This window comes from Girardinichthys multiradiatus, chromosome 2, assembly GCF_021462225.1.
Source record: "Girardinichthys multiradiatus isolate DD_20200921_A chromosome 2, DD_fGirMul_XY1, whole genome shotgun sequence".
Lineage (NCBI taxonomy): Eukaryota > Metazoa > Chordata > Actinopteri > Cyprinodontiformes > Goodeidae > Girardinichthys > Girardinichthys multiradiatus.
The window spans coordinates 30660470-30672851 of NC_061795.1; the positions used below are offsets into that span (position 1 = coordinate 30660470).

Below are 12382 nucleotides of genomic sequence, written 5' to 3' on the forward strand. Positions count from 1 at the left end.
AATTATTTTTTATCTCCTTTTCATTAAATGCTGTTACTTTTTTAATTAATGGTGTTGTTACTTACTTCTCTGTTTTGTTTCTACAGTTAATCCTTCTCACACAGATCAGATATGTATTTCATTTTCCTGCAACACAAATTGATGCATTATCGGACAATCCTCTTATTGTTCCATTATTTGTTTTCATAACCCCATTACCATTGCCTTGGATTTGTATGTTTTATAGGAAGCTCTTTAATGATATTGTGATCATAACTTGGTGGTGATGTTTTCTCTCTTTCTTTTAATTGCCTTTTTAAAAGGTTTTCTCACACTGCCTCCCAACAGCATTCACGAATAACGACATGCTGGATTGGACAACCTGGAATCAGAAACAGAAAGATATGAGTGTGGGTGTTAACGATCTTTTAGACCTTTGTGAGCATCGCTTTGTTGTCTGGGAGTGGGGCGGTGTGCTTCTAATTGGCCATTGATTTTAGGCATGTGGAGACCCCCCCCCCACACACACACACACACACACGCGTACACACACCCGCACACAGGGAGCCTGAGATGCTCAGTGAGGTTTAGCAGAGCTTGTCTCATCTTCCCTATCTATCCTTTAAGCCGTGCACTGCTTTCTCACTAAATGCATGGTGGGCTGGTGCTGGTGGGCTGCCCTGGCGGCATGACAATAAGACTTGCAAGAGTCTTGAAGCAATATCTCTCTGTGGGGTTTTAACCTATCCAATACTTATACATAAATGTTGATCTCTGGGTTCTGCGGTAGCAGCCTAATGGTCTTGCAATACATTACAGCATCAGTGCTGTCAACTACTCACTGTTCTTGGTTCCTTATTCTTTAGGTTCCTTCTATGTTTAGCATGGATGAAAATATTGCTCACCAATCCTTTCTGTAACAATTCCTTTATTATTTCAGATTTATTCCTCCCTGTGATACCTGTTTTCACACCTCGTTCCTTAAACATCTTCGCTTCCCTACTGCCACAGACCAAATGTCCAGGATCCTTGTATGATTGTATGATCCAGAATACCACCTTATGAGGCTGAAAAAAGGAATCATCTTTGGAACGAGTGGACTCATTATTGTGTAGACTTTTCACAAAAATTGAAAGAGAGTGTAATGAGAAGTTACATCAAACATGCTACAGAAGCTGTAATGCACTCCCATTAAGCAAAACACTGAAGTGCATTTTCAACTGACATCTAATCAATTGGTGTAAACAGCAAGTAGCAGTAGCTCTGCAATGAAATGTTATGCTAGTTTAGAGAGATTGTGTTTTCACCAGTTTGGACACTCAGACGTTTTAAGCCTACAGTTTTTTCATGTTTGTATGGGTAGAAATGGTGATACAGGAATTGAGAAAAATGGAGGGAAAGTTAGGTATTTTTCCTCACACACCTAATTTTACCTCCCCTGTATCCCCCAGAGGGAAGAAGACCCTCGTCAAGGCTCTGTCATGCATTTTTAACAAGCCAGTCAGTCTGCTCTCTTGGGGACTCTGTGTATGCGTGCAGATTTGCACAGGTCCTCCTATGTTTTCTTTACATATTAATGTTCAATTGCTTAAAGGGTATAAAGCTACATATCCCAGAGGGGCATATCATCAACCAATTTTAAATGTTTAGACAGACAGCAGAAAATTATCACCTGAAAAATCAGTGGAGAGAATCTAAAATCTTTGCACATAGAATATATCATCCACAATAATTTCACCATCACTACTTTGTGTCGTCTCCAGAGTGGGTATGTTTGTTTATCACTGGATTAGTCTGTATATTTAGCAGCCGAAAGGTCTGGAACAGAGCCCAGAACTGGAGGCCAAAGAGATGGCACTGTTGATCAAAATGAAACTCCTGCCAGCAGCAGATTCATGATCATAGATGCACATAGACATGTACAGGGGTTGGACAATGAAACTGAAACACCTGGTTTTAAACCACAATAATTTATCAGTATGGTGTAGGGCATCCTTTTGCGGCCAATACAGCGTCAATTCGTCTTGGGAATGACATATACAAGTCCTGCACAGTGGTCAGCGGGATTTTAAGACATTCTTCTTCCAGGATAGTGGCCAGGTCACTACGTGATACTGGTGGAGGAAAACGTTTCCTGACTCGCTCCTCCAAAACACCCCAAAGTGGCTCAATAATATTTAGATCTGGTGACTGTGGAGGCCATGGGAGATGTTCAACTTCACTTTCATGTTCATCAAACCAATCTTTCACCAGTCTTGCAGTGTGTATTGGTGCATTGTCATCCTGATACACAGCACCACCTTCAGGATACAATGTTTGAACCATTGGATGCACATGGTCCTCAAGAATGGTTCGGTAGTCCTTGGCAGTGACCCGCCCATCTAGCACAAGTATTGGGCCAAGGGAATGCCATGATATGGCAGCCCAAACCATCACTGATCCACCCCCATGCTTCACTCTGGGCATGCAACGGTCTGGGTGGTACGCTTCTTTGGGGCTTCTCCACACCATAACTCTCCCGGATGTGGGGAAAACAGTAACGTTGGACTCGTCAGAGAACAACACATGTTTCACATTGTCCACAACCCAAGATTTGCGCTCCTTGCACCATTGAAACCAACGTTTGGCATTGGCATGAGTGACCAAAGGTTTGGCTATAGCAGCCCGGCCGTGTATATTGACCCTGCGGAGCTCCCGACGGATAGTTCTGGTGGAAACAGGAGAGTTGAGGTGCACATTTAATTCTGCCGTGATTTGGGCAGCCGTGGTTTTATGTTTTTTGGATACAATCCGGGTTAGCACTCGAACATCCCTTTCAGACAGCTTCCTCTTGCGTCCACAGTTAATCCTGTTGGATGTGGTTCGTCCTTCTTGGTGGTATGCTGACATTACCCTGGATACCGTGGCTCTTGATACATCACAAAGACTTGCTGTCTTTGTAACAGATGCGCCAGCAAGACCTGCACCAACAATTTGTCCTCTTTTGAACTCTGGTATGTCACCCATAATGTTGTGTGCATTTCAATATTTTGAGCAAAACTGTGCTCTTACCCTGCTAATTGAACCTTCACACTCTGCTCTTACTGGTGCAATGTGCAATCAATGAAGACTGGCTACCAGGCTGGTCCAATTTAGCCATGAAACCTCCCACACTAAAATGACACAATATATCCCAAATTTATTTAAATTTTACTATCACTGGATGCAATTTCAGTATCACAAATCCATTTCCTTGGACTGTAAAAACGTTAGCTAATCATATAAGTACCAGGCATTTAGGATATCAATAAGAGTCATTTGTGTGTTTACTTTGTTTTTGTTTAATGTAGCAGATAATATTTCAGGAGAGCATTGATATGTTCTGATATAGTCAATAAGAAACAGTAGCAAATGTGCTGTTTTCACGACAATGTTTTCTGGTGAAAATGGTAAAATTTTGTTGCATTTCTACTGTTCGTTTGTACAATGGCACATGTTTTCTCTGAAAATGGCACATTTTGAAATTGAGTTCCAGAGTGTTTCCATTGTTCTGTAGACAGGAAAAATTCTGTCTTTTTCACAGAGAGCTCTGGCTTATGTTCATTATGACTGAAATCAGTAGAAATTAATGCACATGCGCACAACATAGTAGCCGCTGACCAGCTAAAAACCCACAAAAGATGAAGTTATCAACAATAACAATGGCAGATTGCAGAGTATTTAGTTGTGCTGTTGACTCTTTTTAATCTAACAACGGTCCTCCATCAAAGTGCTAATTTTCAAAGTCATGCACAAGTATTTGTGCATGACTTTGACTTACTAACTTTAAAAATCAAACCGCCAACTAGTGGCATGGTGAGAGAATTACACCATCTTCTTGTCCCAGCTTTCACCGTGTGAACTGAGATTGTAATTAAATCTTTGTAATGTAGACAAGTTACCAGAAACAGGAAAATAATCCATCCAATGGATTGTTGATGTGTAAACTGACTCTAACTTGTTTCATTGCAGCTTTTTCAATAAAAAAGGAGAAAATCAATAATTATATTTTTTTCCAGTTAATTGGTGGACTACTTACTATCCTGAGTCTATATTTGCAATTGTTGCAAAGCAGAAAGACATTACCACTGTTTAGCAAAAAAAAATGTTTTGTCACAAATCACATCAGCATCGAGACATTCACCAAAATTACTGCATATTTTATGAATTTTTAGTATTGTACAGTGCTGAAACTAAGTACTATCTAAGCATTAGGATGTTGAATGTAGAACATTTTTATTGCTTACTTTTTGAGGATGGAGCCTCTTATGGAACTAAATTGGGGCCATTTGTTCAAAAGAAAAACATTTGAACCTGAAAAATAAAAGTTTGTTCAAAAGAAAAACATTTGAACCTGAAAAATTATTTTGAACCACCCCCAAAAAAATGTGAAACTGGAAAAAAAAAAGTTCAAAACCACTTTTCAGGGGATTTCCTGCATCTGGTTTCATTCCCGCCGCTTAGTCTAGCGGTTCTTTTGCTTTATGTTGAGAGCATGGGAAATCTCCAACACGGACTTAAAATGTTGTGCAAATCGTTCAAGATCATATTTTCTCCTCTGAGATGTGCGTCGTGCATTCACATAAGCTGCTTCTATCGGAGAAGCATGTTATCTTTCAAAACCAATCACATATATATAGAATATCAATGATGTATTACAGATAATTCTAGTTCCCACAGTCCCTGAATGCAACAGCTGGGAATATGTTGTTCAGCCGCTGTGTTGAGCTGTCAGTCATGATTCCGCACCCCGTGATCTGAGGCCCCACCCCCCATGCCAAAACAGGGCCAGAAGTTTGAGGCCGAAAAAAAAATCTGTGTTGGAAAAAAAAAAACTTGAATCAGAAAAGTAGTTTTAAACGTTTTTTTTTTTTTTCCAGTTTCACATCTGTTTTTTTTTTTTTTTCAGTTGCAAAACTTTTTTCCAGTTTTCACATTTATTTGGGGCATGTTCAAAATAATTTTTCAGGTTCAAAAATGTTTCTTTTGAATAAACTTCTATTTTTCAGGTTCAAATTTTTTTCGTTTGAAGAAACTTTTATTTTTCAGGTTCAAATTTTTTTCGTTTGAATAAACTTTATGGTCCCAATTTAGCTCCATAGCCTCTTCACTCAAATGGTTCTAAGAGAGATGTAAAGTTGTCCTAATGACAAATTCATGGTCACAATATGTTTATATATCAGAACACACAATTATATAATACTGCAAAGTCATGGTGACTTAACTGTAAATGTCCTTAGAGTAGTGTATTTAGTTTTTGATTGTTTGCATTGTTTGCATTTTACTTTAGTATTTCAGCAGCACTCTTTGTAAAATTCCAGCTGTTTTTATGCATATGAGAGACATACCAGACAGTGGCAGCACTGGATTTAGGGAATATGACTCAACTCCCAGGGTGGCATGATTTAGGAGGTGCCACAAGCACTGTAAACAAGTTTTCTATTGCTAATTTGCATATCCGTTGTTGTGTAGGCGCTCTCCTGTGCTGTGCACACTGTAAGCATTGTTAGAAAAGTTTGCTATAGACTGCTGTTGGACAGTGACCCTAAAGTTATTATTTGAGGCATCCTTTCTGAATCTAAATTAAAGGGATATATCACAGTTTTTTTTTTTTTTTTTTTTAACAATCTAACATCTATCAAAATCTAAAAATATTTGTAAAGGTATTGGAGCTGGATTATTCTACCCTGAACAGATATTTTGTTTCTTAAAACACGTGCTAAGATTTATGAAACCTTTATTGTATATCTCAAAATACAATGAAAACCTGTTTTAATACTTTTTCTAAAATTTGAGACAACCTATTGAGGCACGCATTGAAACCACATTATATAAAGTGGTCAAATCTGTAAAAGACTTTCCGGGTAAGGGGTGGGAGGTTGATGGTATTGGAATAGGGACTTGCCATGGCACCATCCACGCAGGAAGCATAAGTGGTAGAGCTTAGCTTAATTAAACTTATATCCCTTTGTTTTTAAGCAGCACTAATTTGCCTGACAGGCGCTTACCTGTTACTCTACTAGTTCTTCCATAAGGCCTATCAGTCTTCAAAAGGTTAGTGAATACCAGAAAAGGTCCTAAATAGGTAACAGAGAGAAGCACACACACATGCGCATTTCCTATGGTGCAGCAGCCTTTTCATTCTGATGTTCTGATGCTCTGAGCTGTGGCCTTTAGTGGGCAGTAAGTGTTAGGACTGTGAAAGCTCTGTGGTTTCAGTGCTCCAAGTGAGTGACTGTATCTCAGATTGTCTCCGTCATGCTTTCAAAAAGGCTGTCGTTTGTATAAGTTTCTAATATTAAATTGATGCTGTGAAACATCCTTTGGGCAGTTTCTAATCTAAAGCCCTCTCCCAATTCTGTCCCCTAGAAACTGGCCACAGCCGCAGAGGTATTCCAGAAGGAGCATGTGTGGAAAGACGAGTTTGAGGTAAAAGGAGGAGAAAAATGCACACACCAGAACACGCACACACAACATACACACACAATGGTTTTTAAAAAGAGACGAATTGTCATGCTTAAGATCTGGTTTACATTGACACCTTTGCCTGATGTAATCTCTTTGCAGTTGTCTGTCATAAATAGAGATCACAGCTTCATTGCTAAATGGAGCCATAATCACATCTTTATTGCATAATCATATTTTATTGCACATTATGCACCTTGGTATGAGACATTGTGGCCCCTAATTCAAATGACAGACACAGACAGTTTTAACCATGGCCTGAAAATATTGTTGTCACAGTGTTTAGGTTTTGTGCTACAAAAGATTCTAGTGCTCTCTGTCACCAGAAAGATATACACATGCACAAACGCACATGTAAAAAGAGAAACATGTAAGATTATTAGAAGATAATTCATGCAACATTAATTGACCAATGTAATCATTGCCATAAAATAGGTAAACAAACATGTTAAGAAACAAGAAATTCAGTTAGAAAATGAATAAAAGGAATTCTTTTGTAAATAAAATAATAATTATATCCATGTCCAAAATTAAGAAATATGTAAAAGGAAAAAAAAGCGTGACAGAAAAAGGCTAGCATGACACAGAAGTCATGGAACCCCATGCTATGGCATCATTCCAAAACACAAAGACCATCCAGAATAAAGTACTGATATCTCCAGCTCAAATGCGAGTTAATAACAGGAAGATTTGCTAGGGCATTTAATCCAGGGTTCTGACCAACATTTTTGCTCTGATGCAGGCATCCCGTTTCACGCAACAACTGTCACCATAACAGCCTATGATATATCATTTCACTTTTTTACACATAATCAGTCTATGTTTACCCCTAAGGGTTTTACAGCAATTTGATAGTATATAAAAACATTATGTGTCACACCACATAAACTCTAGCTAATGTTACAGCCCATGTCATCAATGGAAGATAAGTTAAACTACTTAGATACTTAGACATCTGCAATAAAATGCTCTCTGCTGCTACAGCTAATTATTGTATGTAAACATGTAGGGAGACCATTTAAAGACATCATTTAGTGAGTTATCTAATCTGCAGACATCAGCTGTTTTCTACTAAGAGCGGATACATAAAAATCATACCCTTACCTTACAAACTTTATGCTTACAAATAATGTCTTCAGTGGTCTCAATTGCCATCCTGCTAACTGCTTGAAAAATCTGTCATAGTCAACGCATAAAGTGTGTTGTGTCCTCATTCCTACGTTTGGAGTTGTTTTTCCATTAAATCCAATAATTAAATTGCTTCATAATCCGTAATGTTGATGTGCTGTGTTTACTTCCCTAAAGCGCATCCACATGTGTTACAAAGATGATCTTTGTAGCAAAACTGCTCAGTTTATTATTTTTCTGTCTCCACAAATCTAATAAACACATCCCCATTAGAATTTATCTTTTTCTGATTACTGTGACAGATTTTCAGACATTGTTGTCACATACGCTGGGTCATCATCCATGAATGGAAGTGTACATTTGAGACTCAAAAGGCTTTTTTGTGTTAGGGCAATTAAGTATCTGCTTTGAAAAGCAATGAAAGGCCTGAATGTGACTTTCAAGATCTTTAGGTTTTCTAGTTGCAAAATATTGTGACTTTTGGCTTTTAATCATTTCCCAAAAAGTAAATCATTAATTAGTAAATTAGTTTTTGTGCAACTTTCAAAAAACATTCAAAATGTAGTAAATGTTTGTTTTTTTGTCTTTTTATTAACAGGATGATGAAATTGCCTACTACAATGCAAAGGACAATGTAAGTGTGCTCCTTTTTTGTTTTCTGTCTATTTGCTTCCCTTTTCTTAAAGTCCATAGTTACAGCTAGGAGATAGGACAAGAAGATGGCTTTGCTACTTGGCCTTATCTCTTTTAACAGCTTTTCCATGCTAACTCTTATTGTTCTCCTACTATTCACCATATTTTTTCCTTACTCTATATCATTCCCCCCTAGCTTACAGTAACCCCCTCCTCTTCCTTTCCTAGTTCTTGGGCTCTTCTTCCCAGGCAAGCCTCCTTTCAGTCATCTTTCCTCCCACCCTTTTTCAGGTGAAGAGGTCCCTGCTTCTCCTCTAATTGGCAGATGAGATGTATGAGCTGGCTACACTGTTGCTTTATTAGGAAGCAAGTGTTCACACTATCCACCCATCCCCACCTCTCTCTACTATGCATTCTTTCATATCTCATCATTTTTTGCTTTTCTCTACAGCTCCCTTTTTATGTAAATTGGGAGGTTGAGTATACACACAGACAGTGTACATTTATACATTATCTCTCCTTTGGAGGGATAAGGTATAAAAGGAATAGGCAACCCATCTTTTATCAGTCCATATTGTATCATTTTTCATTCAGCCACCACAGGGATGAAATTTACTGTGGTAAGAAAATTATGTCAGATAGAATTTGCTGAAGATGTACTCCTGGACTTCTTTCAGCTTCTTTGCTTTGAGATAAACCTACTTTTTCTAACTGCTAATAAAGGTGGCTGGTAAATGTACTAAAAGCTGAGATCAAAACTACTGCATCCATCTTCATTTTTCTTTTTTTCCCCAGCTGGATGCAAATGAGACAGAGGGGAGAAAATACAGGATTCGACCAGACTTTAAAGAGGACCCTTCATTCAAACGGCTGACTGATCACAACCATACAGCTGTCCACATTCCCACTGACATCTATGATGGCTGTAAGTCACACACAAACACACACACACACACACACACACACACATACACACACACAAACCTAAGTGGTAACCATGGATACAGCTGACACACCAAACCAGTATAAAATCTTGTCAACAGATTGTGCTTCCAGGAAATTTGCCCTTGGCTAAATAATGTTTTTAAAAGAAGTGAAACAGCATAATGCAATCTTCTCGAGGCTCCTGCTCCATTATATGCCATTGGTAAAAAGAGGATCCTCTAACTCAGATGTGTTGATATTGTAATTTTTAGTGCATAATAAAATACAAAGTATTTATGCTCATTTTCATATTCAAGAAAAGGCTTTAATCATGAATGAAACTGGTTACACTTTCATTGTCATCTTTTACTGATATAATTAAAAATATATTTTTGTAACTATGTCTTGTTTAACATAAAATATGAGTGGTTCATGTTGTTTGGATTTGATTGAGCAAAGTTGGAATTATTTCTTAAAAGTTGTTGGGACCACAGCCATGGGTACAACATGATAAGAACTTTTCTGGAACTTTCAAAATAAATCGCATTAACCTACTTCCAGCACAGCCAGAAACGGTATAACAGCGGACTTCCCGTGATGTCACTGTCCGCATTAAAAACCCTGCTTTTGCAACAAACTGACCTCTTCCACACAGGTCCCCAGCGGAACTGGACGGAGGGACACAGCGCACTAGTGTCTCTTTGCAGGCAAACAGAAATAACTCTTCAAATTGGATCCAAGAGTGTCATATGATCCCGCGATCATATGCACTAAGTTACTTAGGAATGAATTGCTGTTGTGTATCCGGTATTCATTCATGAACAAGGGTAATTAAGGTACAAGCATGGCTTGACTTTTCTCTCTGAGACCTACAGAAGCAAACTGTGTTATAGAGAGTTCCCAGCAGAGACCCTGTCTCTACAACGCTGAGTGGAGCAGTTTGTCCCGGACTGAAGGAAGGACAACGGGACCGAATCACCGTGGTTACAGCAGTAACGTGCAGTTTGGCCGGCCGGCAGAGCAAGCCGCCCCCCTCTTTCCCACAGCTATGGAGGTTAGCTGCAAATTAATCATTTGTTCACTGTGGATGCTTTCTTCAACTTCGTCGCCCCGGACAACTTCCTCAGCACGGTTCACGTAAGAGGTTTTGATATAGGCAGAGAGAAGTAGTTTAAAATGAAATAATCTAAACATTTTTCGTTGTATGACGGTTTTGTTTGTGTTGAACCTCAGCCATCTTAGTGCTAGCAGATTATCTGTTCAGCACATGTGCTCAGTTTGTGTGTTCTGTGTTTGTGTTGTTTTTGTTTAAGTTAAGACAAACTTTATTTAAAAGGTGATTTTTTTATTTTTTTTAACACAGGAGCTCGGCCACAACACTTATGCATTTTTGTTTATATTGTACATACCCATTAGTCTTCCTTATTTTTTCAATCTGCTTGGTAGTTTAGTTGGGTTGTTTTAGCATAGTAAAGAGTTTGTTGATTGAAATATGTTTGACTTTTAGTTGATTTATTTTTGTTAATAAATTCTTGTATTTTAAGAAATTGTGTGAATTCATTCTGTGTGTGTGCAGAGTTTTGCTGTTCAATATTGCCAGAGCTTGGCTCATCCCTGTCAATTTTGTCCTAATACCACCGCCTTATTGGGCTGGTATTCACAGGACAACCCTTAACAGACCAAAATATTATTTAATAAAATATTAAAGTATTCATATTAAATAATACATTCATATTTATATTTACAACCTGAAATGGCCCTCACAAACACACACTGTTCAGAAGAAGGGTTAGGCTTGAAGCCTTGCCTTTCTTATAAAAATGTGCAATGAGCTGAAAACCAGTGACTTTGTCCATATTTTTACAAGCAGGCAGTTTAGTCAGAACACCTTTTAAAGGTCAATGTTTTCAGTCTGTTTGTAACAGCAATGACCCATGGCACAGGTTCAGTTTTAATATTTAGAAGCAGATTAAGAAAAGTGTGCTTTTAGCAAATTTCACACTTTTTAAGATTTTTATACCAACTTGCCTCAAATCATTTGTGAGAAACAGCTCTCCCAAACTCTTTAGGACCTTGTGGACTGTTTGATAAATAATGATGACCGAATGATGACTTATAGAATGATCTATGATTTACGTTGCCCATCCTCTGGGGTTTGATCAGTGGTGTGGAGCACAGTGAAGAGATGAAAGCAGTACTGCTCAATGATTCTGTTAGATTATTAAACAGTGCAGAATACCAGGAAGTGGAAGTGGAACTGCATTTTTGAGAGAAACCTTATAGATTATTAATACTACAGAGCCCTAACACTTCAAACATAAAGCTAGGGAATATATTTGGTGAATGACATGATGGCATGATAGACATGACAACATGGAGCAAAAAAGCTCAAAATGTGATCACACCCTGTCATGCTAGCATGTTTTCTATCCAGTTTTTCTGTCCTACTCTATTTGTGCATTTTTGGTAATTTTGTGTCTGTTTATTAACTCAGCCATCAAACAATATGTATTTAATTTAAAAAAAAAACAGCTTATTGTGTAAAGTATTGCTATTTGATAAAAATTGTATACATATACAGTCATATTCAATAATTTAGAAAGTGTGTTCCAATGAGGCTTTTTGTCAGACTTAACGTACCTTTTGAAAATAAGTTCCTTTAAGCAAGTGTAAAACATTAAGCCCACATTTCTGTATATATATGTTTTATTTGGTCTGATGTGATTGTAAACTAAATGTCATGTTTTTATTTGCTGTAATCAGAAAATCTAATTAACAAATATAAAGGCTTTCCTTAGATAGACAACTTTTTAACCAATTAAAATAATAAACTGAACTTGACTGCATTGTTTCATAACTATCAATCAATTTGGAATCTATGCACTTGACTTGAAAAATCTGAATGCCATCTGTCATTTTGACAGATTGTAATTCATACCCCTGACCACTCGGTGGCGAGTTAGCATATTAATTAGCTGTTTTCTCACTCGATGTGTGACCTCCTAGGCATCTCTGTCTGAGTGTCTGAAGTGTCTTCAAAAAGCCCAATAATGATGATGGTTTTGATAAAAGAGGTGAAAAATAGGGACTGATGCAGTGGAAGATGAAAAGCGAACAAGTAATCAGGCCTCAGCAGCTGCGGAGCGAGCAAGCGGCAGCAAGGAGGTTAGGCGGGATTACATAGTTCAGCAGAAGCATGAATTCTTCTGGCTCTCAATAAGAGAGAAGAGAAGAA

General features: G+C 38.0%; 1 protein-coding gene across 1 annotated transcript in view; it reads left to right on the forward strand.

Annotated features, from left to right (window-relative positions):
* LOC124856582 (voltage-dependent calcium channel subunit alpha-2/delta-1) overlaps positions 1–12382 on the forward strand; it is a 128328-nt gene that overhangs the window by 60239 nt on the left and 55707 nt on the right. Inside the window, exons 4-6 of the mRNA XM_047347188.1 lie at positions 6367–6426; positions 8189–8224; positions 9019–9148. Of these exons, the coding sequence (XP_047203144.1) occupies positions 6367–6426; positions 8189–8224; positions 9019–9148 (226 nt within the window). The remainder of the gene's footprint in view (positions 1–6366; positions 6427–8188; positions 8225–9018; positions 9149–12382) is intronic.